The sequence below is a fragment of the Engystomops pustulosus genome, chromosome 10 (genome assembly GCF_040894005.1).
Source record: "Engystomops pustulosus chromosome 10, aEngPut4.maternal, whole genome shotgun sequence".
In the NCBI taxonomy this organism is placed as follows: Eukaryota; Metazoa; Chordata; class Amphibia; order Anura; family Leptodactylidae; genus Engystomops; species Engystomops pustulosus.
In genome coordinates, this window is record NC_092420.1 from 355,262 (window position 1) to 383,061 (window position 27,800).

The window sequence follows — 27,800 nt, forward strand, 5'->3', positions numbered from 1 at the left end:
GTGCCAGGTGTATCTGGTGCCAGGTGTGTATGGTGCCAGGTGTGTGTGGTGTCAGGTGTGTGTGGTGCCAGGTGTGTGTGGTGCCAGGTGTGTGTGGTGTCAGGTGTGTGTGTGGTGTCAGGTGTGTGTGGTGCCAGGTGTTTGTGGTGCCAGGTGTGTGTGGTGTCAGGTGTGTGTGGTGTCAGGTGTGTGTGGTGCCAGGTGTGTGTGGTGTCAGGTGTGTGTGGTGTCAGGTGTGTGTGGTGCCAGGTGTATGTGTTGCCAGGTGTGTGTGGTGACATGTGTATGTGGTGGCAGATGTATGTGGTGCCAGGTGTGTGTGGTGTCAGGTGTGTTTGGTTTCAGGTGTGTGTGGTGTCAGGTGTGTGTGGTGCCAGGTGTATGTGTTGCCAGGTGTGTGTGGTGACATGTGTATGTGGTGGCAGATGTATGTGGTGCCCGGTGTATGTGGTGTCAGGTGTGTGGTGCAAGGTGTGTGTGGTGTAAGTTGTAAATGGTGCCAGGTGTGTGTGGTGTCAGGTGTGTGGTGCAAGGTGTGTGTGGTAACAGGTGTGTGCGGTGCCAGGTGTGTGCGGTGTCAGGTGTGTGGTGCCAGGTGTGTGTGGTGTTAGGTGTGTGTGGTGTCAGCTGTGTGTGGTGTCAGGTGTATGTGGTGCCAGGTGTATGTGGTGTCAGGTGTATGTGGTGTCAGGTGTGTGTGGTCTCAGGTGTATGTGGTGCCAGGTGTATGTGGTGCCAGGTGTATGTGGTGTCAGGTGTATGTGGTGTCAGGTGTATGTGGTGTCAGGTGTATGTGGTGTCAGGTGTATGTGGTGTCAGGTGTATGTGGTGTCAGGTGTGTGTGGTGCCAGGTGTGTGTGGTGCCAGATGTGTGTGGTGTCAGGTGTATGTGGTGTCAGGTGTATGTGGTGTCAGGTGTGTGTGGTGTCAGGTGTGTGTGGTGTCAGGTGTGTGTGGTGTCAGGTGTATGTGGTGTCAGGTGTGTGTGGTGTCAGGTGTGTGTGGTGTCAGGTGTGTGTGGTGTCAGGTGTATGTGGTGTCAGGTGTGTGTGGTGTCAGGTGTATGTGGTGTCAGGTGTATGTGGTGTCAGGTGTGTGTGGTGTCAGGTGTGTGTGGTGTCAGGTGTGTGTGGTGTCAGGTGTATGTGGTGTCAGGTGTGTGTGGTGTCAGGTGTGTGTGGTGCCAGGTGTGTGTGGTGCCAGGTGTATGTGGTACCAGGTGTGTGTGGTACCAGGTGTGTGTGGTACCAGGTGTGTGTGGTGTCAGGTGTGTGTGGTGCCAGGTGTGTGTGGTGCCAGGTGTATGTGGTGCCAGGTGTATGTGGTGTCAAGTGTGTGTGGTGTCAGGTGTATGTGGTGTCAGGTGTATGAGGTGCCAGTTGTATGTGGTGTCAGGTGTGTGTGGTGTCAGGTGTGTGTGGTGCCAGGTGTATGAGGTGCCAGGTGTATGTGGCGTCAGGTGTATGTGGTGTCAGGTGTATGTGGTGTCAGGTGTATGTGGTGTCAGGTGTATGTGGTGTCAGGTGTATGTGGTGTCAGGTGTATGAGGTGCCAGGTGTATGTGGTGTCAGGTGTATGTGGTGTCAGGTGTATGTGGTGCCAGGTGTATGAGGCGCCAGGTGTATGTGGCGTCAGGTGTATGTGGTGTCAGGTGTATGTGGTGTCAGGTGTATGTGGTGTCAGGTGTATGTGGTGTCAGGTGTATGTGGTGCCAGGTGTATGTGGTGTCAGGTGTATGTGGTGTCAGGTGTATGTGGTGTCAGGTGTATGTGGTGTCAGGTGTGTGTGGTGTCAGGTGTGTGTGGTGTCAGGTGTATGAGGTGCCAGGTGTATGTGGTGTCAGGTGTATGTGGTGTCAGGTGTATGTGGTGTCAGGTGTATGTGGTGTCAGGTGTGTGTGGTGTCAGGTGTGTGTGGTGCCAGGTGTATGTGGTGCCAGGTGTGTGTGGTGTCAGGTGTGTGTGGTGTCAGGTGTGTGTGGTGCCAGGTGTATGTGGTACCAGGTGTATGTGGTGTCAGGTGTGTGTGGTGTCAGGTGTATGTGGTGTCAGGTGTATGAGGTGCCAGGTGTATGTGGTGTCAGGTGTATGTGGTGCCAGGTGTATGAGGTGCCAGGTGTACGTGGTGTCAGGTGTATGTGGTGTCAGGTGTATGTGGTGCCAGGTGTATGTGGTGTCAGATGTATGTGGTGTCAGGTGTATGTGGTGCCAGGTGTATGTGGTGTCAGGTGTATGTGGTGTCAGGTGTGTGTGGTGCCAGGTGTATGTGGTGCCAGGTGTATGTGGTGTCAGGTGTGTGTGGTGCCAGGTGTATGTGGTGCCAGGTGTATGTGGTGTCAGGTGTGTGTGGTGTCAGGTGTATGTGGTGTCAGGTGTATGAGGTGCCAGGTGTATGTGGTGTCAGGTGTATGTGGTGTCAGGTGTATGAGGTGCCAGGTGTATGTGGTGTGAGGTGTATGTGGCGTCAGGTGGTGCCAGGTGTATGTGGTGCCAGTTGTATGTGGTGCCAGGTGTATGTGGTGTCAGGTGTGTGTGGTGTCAGGTGTGTGTGGTGTCAGGTGTGTGTGGTGTCAGGTGTGTGTGGTGTCAGGTGTATGTGGTGTCAGGTGTGTGTGGTGTCAGGTGTATGTGGTGCCAGGTGTATGTGGTGTCAGGTGTATGTGGTGTCAGGTGTGTGTGGTGTCAGGTGTATGTGGTGTCAGGTGTATGTGGTGTCAGGTGTATGTGGTGTCAGGTGTATGTGGTGCCAGGTGTGTGTGGTGTCTGGTGTGTGCGGTGTCAGGTGTGTGTGGTGCCAGGTGTGTGTGGTGTCAGGTGTATGTGGTGTCAGGTGTGTGTGGTGTCAGGTGTGTGTGGTGTCAGGTGTGTGTGGTGCCAGGTGTGTGTGGTGTCAGGTGTATGTGGTGTCAGGTGTATGTGGTGCCCGGTGTATGTGGTGCCAGGTGTATGTGGTGTCAGGTGTGTGTGGTGTCAGGTGTATGTGGTGCCCGGTGTATGTGGTGCCCGGTGTATGTGGTGCCAGGTGTATGTGGTGCCAGGTGTATGTGGTGTCAGGTGTATGTGGTGTCAGGTGTATGTGGTGTCAGGTGTGTGTGGTGCCAGGTGTATGTGGTACCAGGTGTATGTGGTGTCAGGTGTGTGTGGTGTCAGGTGTATGTGGTGTCAGGTGTATGAGGTGCCAGGTGTATGAGGTGCCAGGTGTATGTGGTGTCAGGTGTATGTGGTGCCAGGTGTATGAGGTGCCAGGTGTATGTGGTGTCAGGTGTATGTGGTGTCAGGTGTATGTGGTGTCAGGTGTATGTGGTGCCAGGTGTATATGGTGTCAGGTGTATGTGGTGCCAGGTGTATGTGGTGTCAGGTGTATGTGGTGTCAGGTGTGTGTGGTGTCAGGTGTGTGTGGTGCCAGGTGTGTGTGGTGTCAGGTGTATGTGGTGTCAGGTGTATGTGGTGTCAGGTGTGTGTGGTGTCAGGTGTGTGTGGTGTCAGGTGTGTGTGGTGTCAGGTGTATGTGGTGCCAGGTGTATGTGGTGCCAGGTGTATGTGGTGTCAGGTGTGTGTGGTGCCAGGTGTATGTGGTGCCAGGTGTATGTGGTGTCAGGTGTGTGTGGTGTCAGGTGTATGTGGTGTCAGGTGTATGAGGTGCCAGGTGTATGTGGTGTCAGGTGTATGTGGTGTCAGGTGTATGAGGTGCCAGGTGTATGTGGTGTGAGGTGTATGTGGCGTCAGGTGGTGCCAGGTGTATGTGGTGCCAGTTGTATGTGGTGCCAGGTGTGTGTGGTGTCAGGTGTGTGTGGTGTCAGGTGTGTGTGGTGTCAGGTGTGTGTGGTGTCAGGTGTGTGTGGTGCCAGGTGTGTGTGGTGTCAGGTGTATGTGGTGTCAGGTGTATGTGGTGTCAGGTGTGTGTGGTGTCAGGTGTATGTGGTGCCAGGTGTATGTGGTGTCAGGTGTGTGTGGTGTCAGGTGTGTGTGGTGTCAGGTGTATGTGGTGTCAGGTGTATGTGGTGTCAGGTGTATGTGGTGTCAGGTGTATGTGGTGCCAGGTGTGTGCGGTGTCTGGTGTGTGCGGTGTCAGGTGTGTGTGGTGCCAGGTGTATGTGGTGTCAGGTGTATGTGGTGCCAGGTGTATGTGGTGTCAGGTGTATGTGGTGTCAGGTGTGTGTGGTGCCAGGTGTGTGTGGTGTCAGGTGTATGTGGTGTCAGGTGTATGTGGTGCCCGGTGTATGTGGTGCCAGGTGTGTGTGGTGTCAGGTGTGTGTGGTGTCAGGTGTATGTGGTGCCCGGTGTATGTGGTGCCAGGTGTATGTGGTGCCAGGTGTATGTGGTGTCAGGTGTGTGTGGTGTCAGGTGTGTGTGGTGTCAGGTGTGTGTGGTGTCAGGTGTATGTGGTGTCAGGTGCGTGTGGTGTCAGGTGCGTGTGGTGCCAGGTGTGTGTGGTATCAGGTGTGTGTGGTATCAGGTGTATGTGGTACCAGGTGTGTGTGGTGTCAGGTGTGTGTGGTGTCAGGTGTATGTGGTGCCAGGTGTATGTGTTGCCCAGTGTATGTGGTGTCAGGTGCGTGTTGTGCCAGGTGTGTGTGGTATCAGGTGTGTGTGGTATCAGGTGTATGTGGTACCAGGTGTGTGTGGTGTCAGGTGTATGTGGTGTCAGGTGTATGTGGTGTCAGGTGTATGTGGTGCCAGGTGTATGTGGTGCCCGGTGTATGTGGTGTCAGGTGTGTGTGGTATCAGGTGTAAGAGGTGTCAGGTGTATGTGGTGCCAGGTGTGTGTGGTGCCAGGTGTACGTGGTGCCAGGTGTACGTGGTGCCCGGTGTACGTGGTGCCAGGTGTATGTGGTGTCAGGTGTATGTGGTGCCAGGTGTGTGTGGTGCCAGGTGTGTGTGGTGCCAGGTGTGTGTGGTGCCAGGTGTGTGTGGTGCCAGGTGTATGTGGTGCCAGGTGTGTGTGGTGTCAGGTGTATGTGGTGTCAGGTGTGTGTGGTGCCAGGTGTATGTGGTGCCAGGTGTATTTGGTGTCAGGTGTATGTGGTGCCAGGTGTGTGTGGTGCCAGGTGTGTGTGGTGTCAGGTGTGTGTGGTGTCAGGTGTGTGTGGTGTCAGGTGTGTGTGGTGTCAGGTGTATGTGGTGTCAGGTGTGTGTGGTGCCAGGTGTGTGTGGTGTCAGGTGTGTGTGGTGTCAGGTGTATGTGGTGTCAGGTGTATGTGGTGTCAGGTGTATGTGGTGTCAGGTGTATGTGGTGTCAGGTGTGTGTGGTGCCAGGTGTGTGTGGTGTCAGGTGTATGTGGTGTCAGGTGTATGTGGTGTCAGGTGTATGTGATGTCAGGTGTGTGTGGTGTCAGGTGTATGTGGTGTCAGGTGTGTGTGGTGTCAGGTGTATGTGGTGTCAGGTGTGTGTGGTGTCAGGTGTGTGTGGTGTCAGGTGTGTGTGGTGTCAGGTGTGTGTGGTGTCAGGTGTGTGTGGTGCCAGGTGTGTGTGGTGTCAGGTGTGTGTGGTGTCAGGTGTATGTGGTGCCAGGTGTGTGTGGTGTCAGGTGTATGTGGTGTCAGGTGTGTGTGGTGCCAGGTGTATGTGGTGCCCGGTGTATGTGGTGTCAGGTGTGTGTGGTGTCAGGTGTGTGTGGTGCCAGGTGTGTGTGGTGCCAGGTGTGTGTGGTGCCAGGTGTGTGTGGTGCCAGGTGTGTGTGGTGTCAGGTGTATGTGGTGTCAGGTGTATGTGATGTCAGGTGTATGTGGTGTCAGGTGTATGTGGTGTCAGGTGTATGTGGTGTCAGGTGTGTGTGGTGTCAGGTGTATGTGGTGTCAGGTGTATGTGGTGCCAGGTGTATGTGGTGCCAGGTGTATGTGGTGTCAGGTGTATGTGGTGTCAGGTGTGTGTGGTGTCAGGTGTGTGTGGTGTCAGGTGTGTGTGGTGTCAGGTGTATGTGGTGTCAGGTGTATGTGGTGCCAGGTGTATGTGGTGCCAGGTGTATGTGGTGTCAGGTGTATGTGGTGCCAGGTGTGTGTGGTGTCAGGTGTGTGTGGTGTCAGGTGTGTGTGGTGTCAGGTGTACGTGGTGTCAGGTGTACGTGGTGTCAGGTGTACGTGGTGTCAGGTGTATGTGGTGTCAGGTGTGTGTGGTGTCAGGTGTATGTGGTGTCAGGTGTACGTGGTGTCAGGTGTGTGTGGTGTCAGGTGTATGTGGTGTCAGGTGTATGTGGTGCCAGGTGTACGTGGTGTCAGGTGTATGTGGTGTCAGGTGTGTGTGGTGTCAGGTGTGTGTGGTGTCAGGTGTATGTGGTGCCAGGTGTGTGTGGTGTCAGGTGTGTGTGGTGTCAGGTGTATGTGGTGTCAGGTGTATGTGGTGTCAGGTGTATGTGGTGTCAGGTGTATGTGGTGTCAGGTGTATGTGGTGTCAGGTGTATGTGGTGTCAGGTGTGTGTGGTGTCAGGTGTGTGTGGTGTCAGGTGTGTGTGGTGTCAGGTGTATGTGGTGTCAGGTGTATGTGGTGTCAGGTGTATGTGGTGTCAGGTGTATGTGGTGTCAGGTGTGTGTGGTGTCAGGTGTATGTGGTGCCAGGTCTGTGTGGTGTCAGGTGTATGTGGTGCCAGGTGTATGTGGTGCCAGGTGTATGTGGTGCCAGGTTCTGATGGCACCAGGACAATACTAGATGATTGGGAAAGAGCACAGAAGGTTCGGTCCATTTGGGCCGCACGGTCCCTGGATCTGATACCAGACGGTTTGGAGAGAATCTGCCGGAGACGTGAAGGAAAACATCTAGAAATGATTCAGGAACCTGAGATCACGATGCAAGGAATCGAGCAGACGCAGGACACAGCATGGCTTCTGGAGGCTGCAGTCACCAGTGGGTCCTGTAGGGGGCAGCGCCGCTCTGCCCTGTCCCTGCCCCCAGGACCAGCACAGATATTCAAAGTTACCCAAAGCGGCGGCTGCTTTCCCTGAGCGAAGAGATTTGTATAATCATCTGCAAATACGAAACCTGCACCGCGGAAACCCGGGCAACGCAGGGTGGGGGTGAGGGTGGGGGTCAGGGTGCAGCCGCAGGGAGGAGGAGGATGAGCAGGTGCAGGGACCCTGAGCCCCGAACACATCAACATCACATGTCACAAGGCGCCGCACTGTGGGGGTCATTTACTTACCCGGTCCAGTCGCGATCCTGCGGTGCGTTGTCTGACGTGGGTTCTGGTTCTGCCGGGAGTCACTAAGGTCCGAGCGCCCGATGTCCACCAGGTGTCGCTGCTGCCCCGGGGTCCGCCAGAGTTCACCTTTTTCTTCCCGGTGCATGTGAGCGCAGATCTCGCAACACAAATCGGTTTTTAAATTCCGCGTTTTTTCCGGATCCGTTGGTTGTTAGACGGCCACGCCCCCAGATTTCTGTCGCAATTCGGCGCAAAATGGAAATATTTGGGAAACCCGACGAGAGTGCGGCGTTCGGACCCTTAGTAAATGAGCCCCAGTGTGTACAGGAGCCAATACACAGGGAACCAGCAGGGGGCGCAACCCAATACTAAGACAACCCAAAGTAATCTATTACTCTCTGTTATCAGCCCATGATGAGGCGTGGTCTCTCAGGGTGCGGCAGGGATCAGGTCTCTGGTTCTCACCTATAAACTCCGAGCAGTAATAATAAAAGTGTCAGATGAAAGTCGCCGGAAGATGAGTCTCTGATGTGGAGGATTAGTCATGGCGGCAGCGCTCGGATCTCAGAGGCTTCGGGATGAGGATGATGGGAGTTGTGTCTCCGTAACTAAGCACCAAATGATCTGCTGCCGCTCCCCCTGTCCTGTATACGCTGCGGTACCGCTCCTCTCTCCTGTATACACCGCGGTACCGCTCCTCTCTCCTGTATACACTGCGGTACCGCTCCTCTCTCCTGTATACACTGCGGTACCGCTCCTCTCTCCTGTATACACTGCGGTACCGCTCCTCTCTCCTGTATACACCGCGGTACCGCTCCTCTGTCCTGTATACACTGCGGTACCGCTCCTCTGTCCTGTATACACTGCGGTACCGCTCCTCTCTCCTGTATACACTGCGGTACCGCTCCTCTGTCCTGTATACACCGCGGTACCGCTCCTCTCTCCTGTATACACTGCGGTACCGCTCCTCTCTCCTGTATACACTGCGGTACCGCTCCTCTCTCCTGTATACACTGCGGTACCGCTCCTCTGTCCTGTATACACTGCGGTACCGCTCCTCTCTCCTGTATACACCGCGGTACCGCTCCTCTCTCCTGTATACACCGCGGTACCGCTCCTCTCTCCTGTATACACTGCGGTACCGCTCCTCTGTCCTGTATACACCGCGGTACCGCTCCTCTGTCCTGTATACACTGCGGTACCGCTCCTCTCTCCTGTATACACTGCGGTACCGCTCCTCTGTCCTGTATACACTGCGGTACCGCTCCTCTCTCCTGTATACGCTGCGGTACCGCTCCTCTCTCCTGTATACACCGCGGTACCGCTCCTCTCTCCTGTATACACTGCGGTACCGCTCCTCTCTCCTGTATACACTGCGGTACCGCTCCTCTCTCCTGTATACACTGCGGTACCGCTCCTCTCTCCTGTATACACCGCGGTACCGCTCCTCTGTCCTGTATACACTGCGGTACCGCTCCTCTGTCCTGTATACACTGCGGTACCGCTCCTCTCTCCTGTATACACTGCGGTACCGCTCCTCTGTCCTGTATACACCGCGGTACCGCTCCTCTCTCCTGTATACACTGCGGTACCGCTCCTCTCTCCTGTATACACTGCGGTACCGCTCCTCTCTCCTGTATACACTGCGGTACCGCTCCTCTGTCCTGTATACACTGCGGTACCGCTCCTCTCTCCTGTATACACCGCGGTACCGCTCCTCTCTCCTGTATACACCGCGGTACCGCTCCTCTCTCCTGTATACACTGCGGTACCGCTCCTCTGTCCTGTATACACCGCGGTACCGCTCCTCTGTCCTGTATACACTGCGGTACCGCTCCTCTCTCCTGTATACACTGCGGTACCGCTCCTCTGTCCTGTATACACTGCGGTACCGCTCCTCTCTCCTGTATACACTGCGGTACCGCTCCTCTCTCCTGTATACACTGCGGTACCGCTCCTCTGTCCTGTATACACTGCGGTACCGCTCCTCTCTCCTGTATACACTGCGGTACCCTCCTCTGTCCTGTATACACCGCGGTACCGCTCCTCTCTCCTGTATACACTGCGGTACCGCTCCTCTCTCCTGTATACACTGCGGTACCGCTCCTCTGTCCTGTATACACCGCGGTACCGCTCCTCTCTCCTGTATACACTGCGGTACCGCTCCTCTCTCCTGTATACACCGCGGTACCGCTCCTCTCTCCTGTATACACTGCGGTACCGCTCCTCTCTCCTGTATACACTGCGGTACCGCTCCTCTGTCCTGTATACACTGCGGTACCGCTCCTGTGTCCTGTATACACTGCAGTACCGCTCCTCTCTCCTGTATACACTGCGGTACCGCTCCTCTCTCCTGTATACACTGCGGTACCGCTCCCCTGTCCTGTATACACTGCGGTACCGCTCCTCTCTCCTGTATACACTGCGGTACCGCTCCTCTCTCCTGTATACACCGCGGTACCGCTCCTCTCTCCTGTATACACTGCGGTACCGCTCCTCTCTCCTGTATACACTGCGGTACCGCTCCTCTGTCCTGTATACACTGCGGTACCGCTCCTGTGTCCTGTATACACTGCAGTACCGCTCCTCTCTCCTGTATACACTGCGGTACCGCTCCTCTCTCCTGTATACACTGCGGTACCGCTCCTCTCTCCTGTATACACTGCGGTACCGCTCCTCTCTCCTGTATACACTGCGGTACCGCTCCTCTGTCCTGTATACACCGCGGTACCGCTCCTCTGTCCTGTATACACCGCGGTACCGCTCCCCTGTCCTGTATACACTGCGGTACCGCTCCTCTCTCCTGTATACACTGCGGTACCGCTCCTCTCTCCTGTATACACTGCGGTACCGCTCCTCTCTCCTGTATACACTGCGGTACCGCTCCTCTCTCCTGTATACACCGCGGTACCGCTCCTCTCTCCTGTATACACCACGGTACCGCTCCTCTCTCCTGTATACACTGCGGTACCGCTCCTCTCTCCTGTATACACTGCGGTACCGCTCCTCTGTCCTGTATACACTGCGGTACCGCTCCTCTCTCCTGTATACACTGCGGTACCGCTCCTCTGTCCTGTATACACTGCGGTACCGCTCCTCTGTCCTGTATACACTGCGGTACCGCTCCTCTGTCCTGTATACACTGCGGTACCGCTCCTCTCTCCTGTATACACCGCGGTACCGCTCCTCTGTCCTGTATACACCGCGGTACCGCTCCCCTGTCCTGTATACACTGCGGTACCGCTCCTCTCTCCTGTATACACTGCGGTACCGCTCCTCTCTCCTGTATACACTGCGGTACCGCTCCTCTCTCCTGTATACACTGCGGTACCGCTCCTCTGTCCTGTATACACTGCGGTACCGCTCCCCTGTCCTGTATACACTGCGGTACCGCTCCTCTCTCCTGTATACACTGCGGTACCGCTTCCCCTCAGATAGCGGCTTGTGCGCGGGTAGAGGCGCAGGGCGGGGCGTGCACTGGCGGTGGGCGGGCTGGGGGCGGGGCTCGCTCTGGGGCGGGGTGTGTGGGCGGGCCTCCTCTCAGTCGGTGTCGGGCGGGTGTCGGTCGGTGTCGTCTCTCTGTGTCGCTGGGATATCGCTGCGGCCGCGGGGGTGGAGGAGCACGGGAGTCGCGGCGGGGCCCGGGGCTCTCGGTCTAGCGGACTATCGGGACGTCTGGCGCTGTCACGACATATCGCCGCCATGGGCTGCACGGTGAGCGCCGAGGACAAAGCGGCGGCCGAGAGATCCAAGATCATCGACAAGAACCTGCGGGAGGACGGGGAGAAGGCGGCGCGGGAGGTCAAGCTGCTGCTGCTGGGTAACTGCCCCCTATATACTGCTATATACCCGCTATATACTGCTGTATACCCCCTATATACCGCTGTATACCCCCTATATACTGCTGTATACCCCCTATATACTGCTGTATACCCCCTATATACCGCTGTATACCCCCTATATACTGCTGTATACCCCCTATATACTGCTGTATACCCCCTATATACTGCTGCATACCCCCTATATACTGCTGTATACCCCCTATATACTGCTGTGTACCCCCTATATACTGCTGTGTACCCCCTATATACTGCTGTGTACCCCCTATATACTGCTGTGTACCCCCTATATACTGCTGTGTACCCCCTATATACTGCTGTGTACCCCCTATATACTGCTGTGTACCCCCTATATACTGCTGTGTACCCCCTATATACCGCTGTGTACCCCCTATATACCGCTGTGTACCCCCTATATACCGCTGTATACCCCCTATATACCGCTGTATACCCCCTATATACCGCTGTATACCCCCTATATACCGCTGTATACCCCCTATATACCGCTGTATACCCCTTATATACCGCTGTATACCCCCTATATACCGCTGTATACCCCCTATATACCGCTGTATACCCCCTATATACCGCTGTATACCCCCTGTATACCGCTGTATACCCCCTGTATACCGCTGTATACCCCCTGTATACCGCTGTATACCCCCTGTGTACCCGCTGTATACCCCCTGTGTACCCGCTGTATACCCCCTATATACCGCTGTATACCCCCTATATACCGCTGTATACCCCCTATATACCGCTGTATACCCCCTATATACCGCTGTATACCCCCTATATACCGCTGTATACCCCCTGTATACCGCTGTATACCCCCTGTATACCGCTGTATACCCCCTGTATACCGCTGTATACCCCCTGTATACCGCTGTATACCCCCTGTATACCGCTGTATACCCCCTGTATACCGCTGTATACCCCCTGTATACCGCTGTATACCCCCTGTATACCGCTGTATACCCCCTGTGTACCCGCTGTGCGCCCCCTGTATACCGCTGTGTGCCCCCTGTATACCGCTGTGTGCCCCCTGTATACCGCTGTGTGCCCCCTGTATACCGCTGTATACCCCCTGTATACCGCTGTATACCCCCTGTATACCGCTGTATACCCCCTGTATACCGCTGTATACCCCCTGTGTACCCGCTGTATACCCCCTATATACCGCTGTATACCCCCTGTATACCGCTGTATACCCCCTGTATACCGCTGTATACCCCCTGTATACCGCTGTATACCCCCTGTATACCGCTGTATACCCCCTGTATACCGCTGTATACCCCCTGTATACCGCTGTATACCCCCTGTATACCGCTGTATACCCCCTGTGTACCCGCTGTATACCCCCTATATACCGCTGTATACCCCCTGTATACCGCTGTATACCCCCTGTATACCGCTGTATACCCCCTGTATACCGCTGTATACCCCCTGTATACCGCTGTATACCCCCTGTATACCGCTGTATACCCCCTGTATACCGCTGTATACCCCCTGTGTACCCGCTGTGCGCCCCCTGTATACCGCTGTGCGCCCCCTGTATACCGCTGTGCGCCCCTGTATACCGCTGTGTGCCCCCTGTATACCGCTGTGTGCCCCCTGTATACCGCTGTGTGCCCCCTGTATACCGCTGTGTGCCCCCTGTATACCGCTGTGTGCCCCCTGTATACCGCTGTGTGCCCCCTGTATACCGCTGTGCGCCCCCTGTATACCGCTGTGCGCCCCCTGTGCGCCCCCTGTGCGCCCCCTGTGCGCCCCCTGTGCGCCCCCTGTGCGCCCGCTGTGCGCCCTCTGTGCGCCCCCTGTGTGCCCGCCTCGCTGTATATACCCTCCTGTATACCCCGGCGCCGGCAGGGCCCAGATACTTCCCCTCCGCGTCTCTCGCTCCTCACTTCTGCTTTTTTGGGCCCTTGTCCCAGTGTGGGGGGAGGAACAGTCAGTTATTGACCTTTGACATTGTGCGGTGATCTGGGGGTTACAGCCGTGAGGCGGGGAGGACTACAACTCCCAGCAGGTCGGACACCTGGGCCTTGTAGTGCTCCAGGCACTGAGGGGTTAATGCCGGGGGCCCTGGTGGCGCTTCCTGTTTATGCCGCGTCCCGGATAATATTTACATTACTTGTTACACTGTTTATCCGCCGCACACTCGGGGTTAACCCTTCACCTTCCACAGACCGGCCGCAGGTGTCCTGATACTTCTCACAGCAGAGGTTTTGGTACAATGTGTCCAGATTAGCTCCTCCTCCTGGATCCTGAGAGAATGTATCCACCAACTGGAAACATTGTAGCAAGTCCTCAGCTGTGAGCAGGGGTCTCCCTGATGCTCTATTTTTGTTTGGCGTTTCTTCCCACGCTCCGAGCAGCGGCCGCGCGTCTATTAACCCTTTGTAGCGGTGTCCAGGACGCAGTCAGTCCTTGTGTGGGACAGTTATTGGGGCCGCATACAGTCTGTGGGGGGGGGGGCGCCGCATACAGTCTGTGGGGGGGGGGGGGCGCCGCATACAGTCTGTGGGGGGGCGCCACATACAGTCTGTGGGGGGGGGCGCCGCATACAGTCTGTGGGGGGGGGCCGCATACAGTCTGTGGGGGGGGGCCGCATACAGTCTGTGGGGGGGGGGGCCGCATACAGTCTGTGGGGGGGGCGCCGCATACAGTCTGTGGGGGGGGGGGCGCGCCGCATACAGTCTGTGGGGGGGGGCGCCGCATACAGTCTGTGGGGGGGGGCGCCGCATACAGTCTGTGGGGGGGGGGCGCCGCATACAGTCTGTGGGGGGGGGCGCCGCATACAGTCTGTGGGGGGGGGGGCGCCGCATACAGTCTGTGGGGGGGGGGGCGCCGCATACAGTCTGTGGGGGGGGGGGCGCCGCATACAGTCTGTGGGGGGGGGGGGCGCCGCATACAGTCTGTGGGGGGGGGGGCGCCGCATACAGTCTGTGGGGGGGGGGCGCCGCATACAGTCTGTGGGGGGGGGGCGCCGCATACAGTCTGTGGGGGGGGGGGCGCCGCATACAGTCTGTGGGGGGGGGGGCGCCGCATACAGTCTGTGGGGGGGGGGGGGCGCCGCATACAGTCTGTGGGGGGGGGGGGGCGCCGCATACAGTCTGTGGGGGGGGGGGGCGCCGCATACAGTCTGTGGGGGGGGGGGGGCGCCGCATACAGTCTGTGGGGGGGGGGGCGCCGCATACAGTCTGTGGGGGGGTGGGCGCAGCAGTCTGTGGGGGGGGTGGGCGCACGCAGTCTGTGGGGGGGGTGGGCGCACGCAGTCTGTGGGGGGGTGGGCGCACGCAGTCTGTGGGGGGGGGTGGGCGCACGCAGTCTGTGGGGGGGGTGGGCGCACGCAGTCTGTGGGGGGGTGGGCGCACGCAGTCTGTGGGGGGGTGGGCGCACGCAGTCTGTGGGGGGGGTGGGCGCACGCAGTCTGTGGGGGGGGGTGGGCGCACGCAGTCTGTGGGGGGGGTGGGCGCACGCAGTCTGTGGGGGGGTGGGCGCACGCAGTCTGTGGGGGGGGTGGGCGCACGCAGTCTGTGGGGGGGTGGGCGCACGCAGTCTGTGGGGGGTGGGCGTCCTCCTCGCGGGCTCCCCCTCTGCCGCCGGGCCTCCTCCTCCTCCTCGCGGGCTCCCCCCTCTGCCGCCGGGCCTCCTCCTCCTCCTCGCGGGCTCCCCCCTCTGCCGCCGGGCCTCCTCCTCGCGGGCTCCCCCCTCTGCCGCCGGGCCTCCTCCTCCTCCTCGCGGGCTCCCCCCTCTGCCGCCGGGCCTCCTCCTCCTCCTCGCGGGCTCCCCCCTCTGCCGCCGGGCCTCCTCCTCCTCCTCGCGGGCTCCCCCCTCTGCCGCCGGGCCTCCTCCTCCTCCTCGCGGGCTCCCCCCTCTGCCGCCGGGCCTCCTCCTCCTCCTCGCGGGCTCCCCCCTCTGCCGCCGGGCCTCCTCCTCCTCCTCGCGGGCTCCCCCCTCTGCCGCCGGGCCTCCTCCTCCTCCTCGCGGGCTCCCCCCTCTGCCGCCGGGCCTCCTCCTCCTCCTCGCGGGCTCCCCCCTCTGCCGCCGGGCCTCCTCCTCCTCGCGGGCTCCCTGGTAACGCTCGTCTGTTTGCTCATCTCTTAGCAGCGCTTTCGCCTTGGTAACGGGATTCTGCCTGGGGGTAAAGTCCTGCGATGTACCAGGGCGGCAGCCGGACCCCGGGAGTCTTGTGGGGTCTTCTCACCTTCCACCCTATTCCTGATACTTCACAGCGGAATGTTGTTACTATGTATCAGGTCAGGAAGGGTTTCTGCAGCCTGGGGGTCAGAGCAGGGTCATAGTGGCTGATAACAGCGAGCAGGCGAGAGGATGCACCCGTATAATGACCTGTGCTCCGGGCTCCTCCGCGTCATGTGATCAGCGATGCTCTGCAGCTCAGTGCACAGGGGGAGGGGCTTCCTGCTGTCACGTTATTTATTACTCTCTGTTATCAGCCATTACACCCCGGGGAGAGGAGACTGTACAGGGGGGATACAATCTATTACTCTCTGTTATCAGCCATTACACCCCGGGGAGAGGAGACTGTACAGGGGGGATACAATCTATTACTCTCTGTTATCAGCCATTACATCCCGGGGAGAGGAGACTGTACAGGGGGGTTACAATCTATTACTCTCTGTTATCAGCCACTACACCCCGGGGAGAGGAGACTGTACAGGGGGGGATACAATCTATTACTCTCTGTTATCAGCCATTACATCCTGGGGAGAGGAGACTGTACAGGGGGATACAATCTATTACTCTCTGTTATCAGCCATTACACCCCGGGGAGAGGAGACTGTACAGGGGGATACAATCTATTACTCTCTGTTATCAGCCATTACATCCCGGGGAGAGGAGACTGTACAGGGGGATACAATCTATTACTCTCTGTTATCAGCCATTACACCCCGGGGAGAGGAGACTGTACAGGGGGATACAATCTATTACTCTCTGTTATCAGCCATTACATCCCGGGGAGAGGAGACTGTACAGGGGGGGGGATACAATCTATTACTCTCTGTTATCAGCCATTACACCCCGGGGAGAGGAGACTGTACAGGGGGATACAATCTATTACTCTCTGTTATCAGCCATTACATCCCGGGGAGAGGAGACTGTACAGGGGGGATACAATCTATTACTCTCTGTTATCAGCCATTACATCCCGGGGAGAGGAGACTGTACAGGGGGGATACAATCTATTACTCTCTGTTATCAGCCATTACACCCCGGGGGGAGGAGACTGTACAGGGGGGGGATACAATCTATTACTCTCTGTTATCAGCCATTACACCCCGGGGGGAGGAGACTGTACAGGGGGGGGATACAATCTATTACTCTCTGTTATCAGCCATTACACCCCGGGGAGAGGAGACTGTACAGGGGGGGGATACAATCTATTACTCTCTGTTATCAGCCATTACACCCCGGGGAGAGGAGACTGTACAGGGGGGGATACAATCTATTACTCTCTGTTATCAGCCATTACATCCCGGGGAGAGGAGACTGTACAGGGGGGATACAATCTATTACTCTCTGTTATCAGCCATTACATCCCGGGGAGAGGAGACTGTACAGGGGGGGGATACAATCTATTACTCTCTGTTATCAGCCATTACACCCCGGGGAGAGGAGACTGTACAGGGGGGGATACAATCTATTACTCTCTGTTATCAGCCATTACACCCCGGGGAGAGGAGACTGTACAGGGGGGGGATACAATCTATTACTCTCTGTTATCAGCCATTACATCCCAGGGAGAGGAGACTGTACAGGGGGATACAATCTATTACTCTCTGTTATCAGCCATTACATCCCGGGGAGAGGAGACTGTACAGGGGGGGATACAATCTATTACTCTCTGTTATCAGCCATTACACCCCGGGGAGAGGAGACTGTACAGGGGGGATACAATCTATTACTCTCTGTTATCAGCCATTACACCCCGGGGAGAGGAGACTGTACAGGGGGGGATACAATCTATTACTCTCTGTTATCAGCCATTACATCCCGGGGAGAGGAGACTGTACAGGGGGGATACAATCTATTACTCTCTGTTATCAGCCATTACACCCCGGGGAGAGGAGACTGTACAGGGGGGGATACAATCTATTACTCTCTGTTATCAGCCATTACACCCCGGGGAGAGGAGACTGTACAGGGGGGATGCAATCTATTACTCTCTGTTATCAGCCATTACACCCCGGGGAGAGGAGACTGTACAGGGGGGATACAATCTATTACTCTCTGTTATCAGCCATTACACCCCGGGGAGAGGAGACTGTACAGGGGGGATGCAATCTATTACTCTCTGTTATCAGCCATTACACCCCGGGGAGAGGAGACTGTACAGGGGGGATGCAATCTATTACTCTCTGTTATCACATTTTTCTTTGTTTTGCGTCTCCTTCGCTGGTTGCCATGGTGATGTTGTTTTCTTGCCTTCGTTCAGTGCACATCTTTTATACATTTGGCTGACATCGGGGAGCAATAGCGAGTCTCCCTGTGTGTATGGCAGGTATAGTGTCCCTGTAATATTTGGGGGGGTCCTTTTGCGTCTGCAGATAATGTGGTGGGGGAGCAGTGATTGCGTCGCTGCCCTTCCTGCTCCGTGTTACACTTCCCTTATAAGATTCACAGCAGAAAGGCAGGAAATGGAGCGGCAGTGGGGGAGGGGCGCTGGGCATTCTCTGCAGGACAATGGTGGGGGGCGCTTGGGGGGGGCAGAGACCTGCTCATCCTGAGCCTCACACACAGCACCCAGCTTTCCCGGGCCCCATCCTCCGCAGAACTACTGGATACAACCGCTCAGTCCAGAGACACAAACCTTCAGTGCACAAAACATCCCGTCACATTGTATCAGCAGCGTATGATGTGTCCACAGAGAGCATCTGCTACAGTGTGTCAGGACAACGGCCCCGCACCCAGCACTGCCCTCATCTGACACCGAGCACAAGATCCATCCTGTATTATACCCCAGAGCTGCACTCACTATTCTGCTGCTGGTGCAGTCACTGTGTACATACATGACATTACTTATCCTGTACTGATCCTGAGTTACATCCTGTATTATACCCCAGAGCTGCACTCACTATTCTGCTGCTGGTGCAGTCACTGTGTACATACATGACATTACTTATCCTGTACTGATCCTGAGTTACATCCTGTATTATACCCCAGAGCTGCACTCACTATTCTGCTGCTGGTGCAGTCACTGTGTACATACATGACATTACTTATCCTGTACTGATCCTGAGTTACATCCTGTATTATACCCCAGAGCTGCACTCACTATTCTGCTGCTGGTGCAGTCACTGTGTACATACATGACATTACTTATCCTGTACTGATCCTGAGTTACATCCTGTATTATACCCCAGAGCTGCACTCACTATTCTGCTGCTGGTGCAGTCACTGTGTACATACATGACATTACTTATCCTGTACTGATCCTGAGTTACATCCTGTATTATACCCCAGAGCTGCACTCACTATTCTGCTGCTGGTGCAGTCACTGTGTACATACATGACATTACTTATCCTGTACTGATCCTGAGTTACATCCTGTATTATACTCCAGAGCTGCACTCACTATTCTGCTGCTGGTGCAGTCACTGTGTACATACATGACATTACTTATCCTGTACTGATCCTGAGTTACATCCTGTATTATACCCCAGAGCTGCACTCACTATTCTGCTGCTGGTGCAGTCACTGTGTACATACATGACATTACTTATCCTGTACTGATCCTGAGTTACATCCTGTATTATACCCCAGAGCTGCCCTCACTATTCTGCTGCTGGTGCAGTCACTGTGTACATACATGACATTACTTATCCTGTACTGATCCTGAGTTACATCCTGTATTATACCCAGAGCTGCACTCACTATTCTGCTGCTGGTGCAGTCACTGTGTACATACATGACATTACTTATCCTGTACTGATCCTGAGTTACATCCTGTATTATACTCCAGAGCTGCACTCACTATTCTGCTGCTGGTGCAGTCACTGTGTACATACATGACATTACTTATCCTGTACTGATCCTGAGTTACATCCTGTATTATACCCCAGAGCTGCACTCACTATTCTGCTGCTGGTGCAGTCACTGTACATACATGACATTACTTATCCTGTACTGATCCTGAGTTACATCCTGTATTATACTCCAGAGCTGCACTCACTATTCTGCTGCTGGTGCAGTCACTGTGTACATACATGACATTACTTATCCTGTACTGATCCTGAGTTACATCCTGTATTATACCCCAGAGCTGCACTCACTATTCTGCTGCTGGTGCAGTCACTGTGTACATACATGACATTACTTATCCTGTACTGATCCTGAGTTACATCCTGTATTATACTCCAGAGCTGCACTCACTATTCTGCTGCTGGTGCAGTCACTGTGTACATACATGACATTACTTATCCTGTACTTATCCTGAGTTACATCCTGTATTATACTCCAGAGCTGCACTCACTATTCTGCTGCTGGTGCAGTCACTGTGTACATACATGACATTACTTATCCTGTACTGATCCTGAGTTACATCCTGTATTATACCCCAGAGCTGCACTCACTATTCTGCTGCTGGTGCAGTCACTGTGTACATACATGACATTACTTATCCTGTACTGATCCTGAGTTACATCCTGTATTATACCTCAGAGCTGCACTCACTATTCTGCTGCTGGTGCAGTCACTGTGTACATACATGACATTACTTATCCTGTACTTATCCTGAGTTACATCCTGTATTATACTCCAGAGCTGCACTCACTATTCTGCTGCTGGTGCAGTCACTGTGTACATACATGACATTACTTATCCTGTACTGATCCTGAGTTACATCCTGTATTATACCCCAGAGCTGCACTCACTATTCTGCTGGTGCAGTCACTGTGTACATACATGACATTACTTATCCTGTACTGATCCTGAGTTACATCCTGTATTATACTCCAGAGCTGCACTCACTATTCTGCTGGTGCAGTCACTGTGTACATACATGACATTACTTATCCTGTACTGATCCTGAGTTACATCCTGTATTATACTCCAGAGCTGCACTCACTATTCTGCTGCTGGTGCAGTCACTGTGTACATACATGACATTACTTATCCTGTACTGATCCTGAGTTACATCCTGTATTATACCCAGAGCTGCACTCACTATTCTGCTGCTGGTGCAGTCACTGTGTACATACATGACATTACTTATCCTGTACTGATCCTGAGTTACATCCTGTATTATACTCCAGAGCTGCACTCACTATTCTGCTGCTGGTGCAGTCACTGTGTACATACATGACATTACTTATCCTGTACTGATCCTGAGTTACATCCTGTATTATACCCCAGAGCTGCACTCACTATTCTGCTGCTGGTGCAGTCACTGTGTACATACATGACATTACTTATCCTGTACTGATCCTGAGTTACATCCTGTATTATACTCCAGAGCTGCACTCACTATTCTGCTGCTGGTGCAGTCACTGTGTACATACATGACATTACTTATCCTGTACTGATCCTGAGTTACATCCTGTATTATACCCCAGAGCTGCACTCACTATTCTGCTGCTGGTGCAGTCACTGTGTACATACATGACATTACTTATCCTATACTGATCCTGAGTTACATCCTGTATTATACCCCAGAGCTGCACTCACTATTCTGCTGCTGGTGCAGTCACTGTGTACATACATGACATTACTTATCCTGTACTGATCCTGAGTTACATCCTGTATTATACTCCAGAGCTGCACTCACTATTCTGCTGTGTATAATGTGGGGGTAGTAGCAGTAGACACTGGGGTGGTGCGATGTATATAGCATGTTGGACCCTGTATACATTTGGCCGGGGATTTTGCCGCCACTGCGCTGTTGTATACAGTTTATTCTGGTCTCTGGTACGATTCATTTATAAGGATTTAGGTTATTTCTTTGTTTTTCTGCTGTGTGGTCTCTCCTCCTCCTCCTGTGATATTTGGGGGGGGCTGCTGTGTGGTCTCTCCTCCTCCTCCTCCTGTGATATCTGGGGGAGGGGCTGCTGTGTGGTCTCTCCTCCTCCTCCTGTGATATCTGGGGGGGGGGGCTGCTGTGTGGTCTCTCCTCCTCCTCCTGTGATATCTGGGGGGGGGGCTGCTGTGTGGTCTCTCCTCCTCCTCCTGTGATATCTGGGGGGGGGGGGCTGCTGTGTGGTCTCTCCTCCTCCTCCTGTGATATCTGGGGGGGGGGGGCTGCTGTGTGGTCTCTCCTCCTCCTCCTGTGATATCTGGGGGGGGGGGCTGCTGTGTGGTCTCCCTCCTCCTCCTGTGATATCTGGGGGGGGGGGGCTGCTGTGTGGTCTCTCCTCCTCCTCCTGTGATATCTGGGGGGGGGGCTGCTGTGTGGTCTCTCCTCCTCCTCCTGTGATATCTGGGGGGGGGGGGGCTGCTGTGTGGTCTCTCCTCCTCCTCCTGTGATATCTGGGGGGGGGGCTGCTGTGTGGTCTCTCCTCCTCCTCCTGTGATATCTGGGGGGGCTGCTGTGTGGTCTCTCCTCCTCCTGTGATATCTGGGGGGGGGGGCTGCTGTGTGGTCTCTCCTCCTCCTCCTGTGATATCTGGGGGGGCTGCTGTGTGGTCTCTCCTCCTCCTGTGATATCTGGGGGGGGGGGGCTGCTGTGTGGTCTCTCCTCCTCCTCCTGTGATATCTGGGGGGGGGCTGCTGTGTGGTCTCTCCTCCTCCTCCTCCTGTGATATCTGGGGGGGGGGGGCTGCTGTGTGGTCTCTCCTCCTCCTCCTGTGATATCTGGGGGGGGGGGGGTGCTGTGTGGTCTCCTCCTCCTCCTGTGATATCTGGGGGGGGCTGCTGTGTGGTCTCTCCTCCTCCTCCTGTGATATCTGGGGGGGGGGGGGGGGCTGCTGTGTGGTCTCTCCTCCTCCTCCTGTGATATCTGGTGGGGGGGGCTGCTGTGTGGTCTCTCCTCCTCCTCCTGTGATATCTAAGGGGGGGGGGGGGGCTGCTGTGTGGTCTCTCCTCCTCCTCCTGTGATATCTGGGGGGGGGGGGCTGCTGTGTGGTCTCTCCTCCTCCTCCTGTGATATCTGGGGGGGGGGGGGCTGCTGTGTGGTCTCTCCTCCTCCTCCTCCTGTGATATCTGGGGGGAGGCTGCTGTGTGGTCTCCTCCTCCTCCTCCTGTGATATCTGGGGGGGGGGGGGGTGCTGTGTGGTCTCCTCCTCCTCCTGTGATATTTGGGGGGGGGGCTGCTGTGTGGTCTCTCCTCCTCCTCCTCCTGTGATATCTGGGGGGGGGTGCTGTGTGATCTCCTCCTCCTCCTGTGATATCTGGGGGGGGGCTGCTGTGTGGTCTCTCCTCCTCCTCCGGTGATATCTGGGGGGGGGGGGGCTGCTGTGTGGTCTCTCCTCCTCCTCCTGTGATATCTGGGGGGGGGGGGCTGCTGTGTGGTCTCTCCTCCTCCTCCTGTGATATCTGGGGGGGGGGCTGCTGTGTGGTCTCTCCTCCTCCTCCTGTGATATCTGGGGGGGGGGCTGCTGTGTGGTCTCTCCTCCTCCTCCTCCTGTGATATCTGGGGGGGGGGGGGGGCTGCTGTGTGGTCTCTCCTCCTCCTCCTGTGATATCTGGGGGGGGGGCTGCTGTGTGGTCTCTCCTCCTCCTCCTGTGATATCTGGGGGGGGGGGGGCTGCTGTGTGGTCTCCTCCTCCTCCTCCTGTGATATCTGGGGGGGGGGGTGCTGTGTGGTCTCCTCCTCCTACTGTGATATTTGGGGGGGGGGCTGCTGTGTGGTCTCTCCTCCTCCTCCTCCTGTGATATCTGGGGGGGGGGTGCTGTGTGGTCTCCTCCTCCTCCTGTGATATTTGGGGGGGGGCTGCTGTGGTTTCTCTTCCTCCTCCTCCTGTGATATCTGGGGGGGGGGGGCTGCTGTGTGGTCTCTCCTCCTCCGGTGATATCTGGGGGGGGGGGCTGCTGTGTGGTCTCCTCCTCCTCCTGTGATATCTGGGGGGGGGGGGCTGCTGTGTGGTCTCTCCTCCTCCTCCTGTGATATCTGGGGGGGGCTGCTGTGTGGTCTCCTCCTCCTCCTCCTGTGATATCTGGGGGGGGGGGGGTGCTGTGTGGTCTCCTCCTCCTCCTCCTGTGATATCTGGGGGGGGGCTGCTGTGTGGCTTCCTCCTCCTCCTGTGATATTTGGGGGGGGGGGGTGCTGTGTGGTCTCCTCCTCCTCCTCCTGTGATATCTGGGGGGGGGCTGCTGTGTGGTCTCTCCTCCTCCTGTGATATCTGGGGGGGGGGGCTGTTGTGTGGTCTCCTCCTCCTCCTCCTGTGATATTTGGGGGGGGGGGGCTGCTGTGTGGTCTCCTCCTCCTGTGATATTTTGGGGGGGGGCTGCTGTGTGGTCTCCTCCTCCTCCTCCTGTGATATTTGGGGGGGGGCTGCTGTGTGGTCTCTCCTCCTCCTCCTGTGATATCTGTGGTCTCTCCTTCTCCTCCTGTGATATTTGGGGGGGGGGGGGGGCTGCTGTGTGGTCTCCTCTCCTCCTCCTGTGATATTTGGGGGGGGGGCTGCTGTGTGGTCTCTTCTCCTCCTCCTGTGATATCTGTGGTCTCTCCTTCTCCTCCTGTGATATCTGGGGGTGGGGGGGGGGGCTGCTGTGTGGTCTCTCCTCCTCCTCCTGTGATATCTGGGGGGGGGGGCTGCTGTGTGGTCTCTCCTCCTCCTCCTGTGATATTTGGGGGGGGGCTGCTGTGTGGTCTCCTGTGATATTTGGGGGGGGGGGGGGCTGCTGTGTGGTCTCTCCTTCTCCTCCTGTGATATCTGGGGGGGCTGCTGTGTGGTCTCCTCCTCCTCCTCCTGTGATATTTGGGGGGGGGGGGCTGCTGTGTGGTCTCTCCTTCTCCTCCTGTGATATCTGGGGGGGGGGGCTGCTGTGTGGTCTCTCCTCCTCCTCCTGTGATATTTGGGGGGGGGGGCTGCTGTGTGGTCTCTCCTCCTCCTCCTGTGATATCTGGGGGGGGCTGCTGTGTGTCTCCTCCTCCTGTGATATCTGGGGGGGGGGGCTGCTGTGTGGTCTCCTCCTCCTCCTCCTGTGATATTTGGGGGCGGGGGGCTGCTGTGTGGTCTCTCCTTCTCCTCCTGTGATATCTGGGGGGGGCTGCTGTGTGGTCTCTCCTTCTCCTCATGTGATATCTGGGGGGGGGGGGGCTGCTGTGTGGTCTCCTCCTCCTCCTCCTGTGATATTTGGGGGGGAGGCTGCTGTGTGGTCTCCTCCTCCTCCTGTGATATCTGGGGGGGGGGGGGGCTGCTGTGTGGTCTCTCCTCCTCCTGTGATATCTGGGGGGGCGGGGCTGCTGTGTGGTCTCTCCTCCTCCTCCTGTGATATCTGGGGGGGGGCTGCTGTGTGGTCTCTCCTCCTCCTCCTGTGATATCTGGGGGGGGGGGGCTGCTGTGTGGTCTCTCCTCCTCCTCCTGTGATATCTGGGGGGGGGGGCTGCTGTGTGGTCTCTCCCCTCCTCCTCCTGTGATATCTGGGGGGGGGGGCTGCTGTGTGGTCTCCTCCTCCTGTGATATCTGGGGGGGGGGGTGCTGTGTGGTCTCCTCCTCCTCCTCCTGTGATATTTGGGGGGGGGGGGCTGCTGTGTGGTCTCCTCCTCCTCCTCCTGTGATATTTGGGGGGGGGGGGCTGCTGTGTGGTCTCCTCCTCCTCCCTCCTGTGATATTTGGGGGGGGGGGCTGCTGTGTGGTCTCCTCCTCCTCCTCCTGTGATATTTGGGGGGAGGGGCTGCTGTGTGGTCTCTCCTCCTCCTCCTGTGATATCTAGGGGGGGGCTGTGTGGTCTCTCCTCCTCCTCCTGTGATATTTGGGGGGGGGGCTGCTGTGTGGTCTCCTCCTCCTCCTGTGATATTTGGGGGGGGGGCTGTGTGGTCTCTCCTCATCCTCCTGTAATATTTGGGGGGGGGGGCTGTGTGGTCTCTCCTCCTCCTCCTGTGATATCTGGGGGGGGGGGCTGCTGTGTGGTCTCTCCTCCTCCTCCTGTGATATTTGGGGGGGGGGGGGCTGCTGTGTGGTCTCTCCTCCTCCTCCTGTGATATTTGGGGGGGGGGGCTGTGTGGTCTCCTCCTCCTCCTGTGATATTTGGGGGGGGGGCTGTGTGGTCTCCTCCTCCTCCTGTGATATTTGGGGGGGGGGCTGCTGTGTGGTCTCTCCTCCTCCTCCTGTGATATTTGGGGGGGGGGGGCTGTGTGGTCTCTCCTCCTCCTCCTGTGATATCTGGGGGGGGGGGGGGCTGCTGTGTGGTCTCTCCTCCTCCTCCTGTGATATCTGGGGGGGGGGGCTGCTGTGTGGTCTCTCCTCCTCCTCCTGTGATATCTGGGGGGGGGGGCTGCTGTGTGGTCTCCTCCTCCTCCTCCTGTGATATCTGGGGGGGGGGGGCTGCTGTGTGGTCTCTCCTCCTCCTCCTCCGGTGATATCTGGGGGGGGGGGGCTGTGTGGTTTCTCCTCCTCCTCCTCCTGTGATATCTGGGGGGGGGCTGCTGTGTGGTCTCCTCCTCCTCCTGTGATATCTGGGGGGGGGGGGCTGCTGTGTGGTCTCTCCTCCTCCTCCTGTGATATCTGGGGGGGGGGGCTGCTGTGTGGTTTCTCCTCCTCCTCCTCCTGTGATATCTGGGGGGGGGGGGCTGCTGTGTGGTCTCTCCTCCTCCTCCTGTGATATCTGGGGGGGGGGCTGCTGTGTGGTCTCTCCTCCTCCTCCTGTGATATCTGGGGGGGGGGGGCTGCTGTGTGGTCTCTTCTCCTCCTCCTGTGATATCTGGGGGGGGGGCTGCTGTGTGGTCTCTCCTCCTCCTCCTGTGATATCTGGGGGGGGGAGGGGCTGCTGTGTGGTCTCCTCCTCCTCCTCCTGTGATATTTGGGGGGGGGGTGGCTGCTGTGTGGTCTCTCCTCCTCCTGTGATATCTGGGGGGGGGGGGCTGCTGTGTGGTCTCTCCTCCTCCTCCTGTGATATCTGGGGGGGGGGGGCTGCTGTGTGGTTTCTCCTCCTCCTCCTCCTGTGATATCTGGGGGGGGGGCTGCTGTGTGGTCTCCTCCTCCTCCTCCTGTGATATTTGGGGGGGGGGGGGCTGCTGTGTGGTCTCCTCCTCCTCCTCCTGTGATATTTGGGGGGGGGGCTGCTGTGTGGTCTCTCCTCCTCCTGTGATATTTGGGGGGGGGGGCTGCTGTGTGGTCTCCTCCTCCTCCTCCTGTGATATTTGGGGGGGGGGGCTGCTGTGTGGTCTCTCTCCTCCCTCCTGTGATATCTAGGGGGGGGGGGCTGCTGTGTGGTCTCTCCTCCTCCTCCTGTGATATTTGGGGGGGGGGGGGGCTGCTGTGTGGTCTCTCCTCCTCCTCCTGTGATATCTAGGGGGGGCTGTGTGGTCTCCTCCTCCTCCTGTGATATTTGGGGGGGGGGCTGCTGTGTGGTCTCCTCCTCCTCCTGTGATATTTGGGGGGGGGGGGCTGTGTGGTCTCTCCTCCTCCTCCTGTAATATTTGGGGGGGGGGCTGTGTGGTCTCTCCTCCTCCTCCTGTGATATCTGGGGGGGGGGGGCTGCTGGTGTGGTCTCTCCTCCCTCCTCCTGTGATATTGGGGGGGGGGGGGCTGCTGTGTGGTCTCCTCCTCCTCCTCCTGTGATATTTGGGGGGGGGGTGCTGTGTGGTCTCTCCTCCTCCTCCTGTGATATCTGGGGGGGGGGGCTGTGTGGTCTCCTCCTCCTCCTGTGATATTTGGGGGGGGGGGGGCTGCTGTGTGGTCTCCTCCTCCTCCTGTGATATTTGGGGGGGGGGGCTGCTGTGTGGTCTCTCCTCCTCCTCCTGTGATATTTGGGGGGGGGGGGCTGTGTGGTCTCTCCTCCTCCTGTGATATTTGGGGGGGGGGGGCTGCTGTGTGGTCTCTCCTCCTCCTCCTGTGATATCTGGGGGGGGGGCTGCTGTGTGGTCTCTCCTCCTCCTCCTGTGATATCTGGGGGGGGGGGGGCTGTGTGGTCTCCTCCTCCTCCTGTGATATCTGGGGGGGGGGGGCTGCTGTGTGGTCTCTCCTCCTCCTCCTGTGATATCTGGGGGGGGGGGGGCTGCTGTGTGGTCTCTCCTCCTCCCTCCTGTGATATCTGGGGGGGGGGGGCTGCTGTGTGGTCTCTCCTCCTCCTCCTGTGATATCTGGGGGGGGGGGGCTGCTGTGTGGTCTCTCCTCCTCCTCCTGTGATATTTGGGGGGGGGGGGGGGGCTGTGTGGTCTCCTCCTCCTCCTGTGATATGGGGGGGGGGCTGCTGTGTGGTCTCTCCTCCTCCTCCTGTGATATTTGGGGGGGGGGGGGGCTGCTGTGTGGTCTCTCCTCCTCCTCCTGTGATATCTGGGGGGGGGGGCTGCTGTGTGGTCTCTCCTCCTCCTCCTGTGATATCTGGGGGGGGGGGCTGCTGTGTGGTCTCCTCCTCCTCCTCCTGTGATATCTGGGGGGGGGGGCTGCTGTGTGGTCTCTCCTCCCTCCTCCTGTGATATCTGGGGGGGGGGGGCTGCTGTGTGGTCTCTCCTCCTCCTCCTGTGATATCTGGGGGGGGGGGGGGCTGCTGTGTGGTCTCTCCCTCCTCCTCCTGTGATATCTGGGGGGGGCTGCTGTGTGGTCTCTCCTCTCTCCTCCTGTGATATCTGGGGGGGGGGCTGCTGTGTGGTCTCTCCTCCTCCTCCTGTGATATCTGGGGGGGGGGGGCTGCTGTGTGGTCTCTCCTCCTCCTCCTGTGATATCTGGGGGGGGGGGGCTGCTGTGTGGTCTCTCCTCCTCCTCCTG

At 57.2% G+C, this 27,800-nt stretch overlaps 1 protein-coding gene across 1 annotated transcript in view; it reads left to right on the top strand.

The window, feature by feature from the left end:
• The first annotated feature begins 10,834 nt into the window (after positions 1-10,834).
• LOC140104615 (caM kinase-like vesicle-associated protein) overlaps positions 10,835-27,800 on the top strand; it is a 43,091-nt gene continuing 26,125 nt past the window's right edge. Inside the window, exon 1 of the mRNA XM_072128234.1 lies at positions 10,835-10,952. Within this exon, the coding sequence (XP_071984335.1) occupies positions 10,835-10,952 (118 nt within the window). The remainder of the gene's footprint in view (positions 10,953-27,800) is intronic.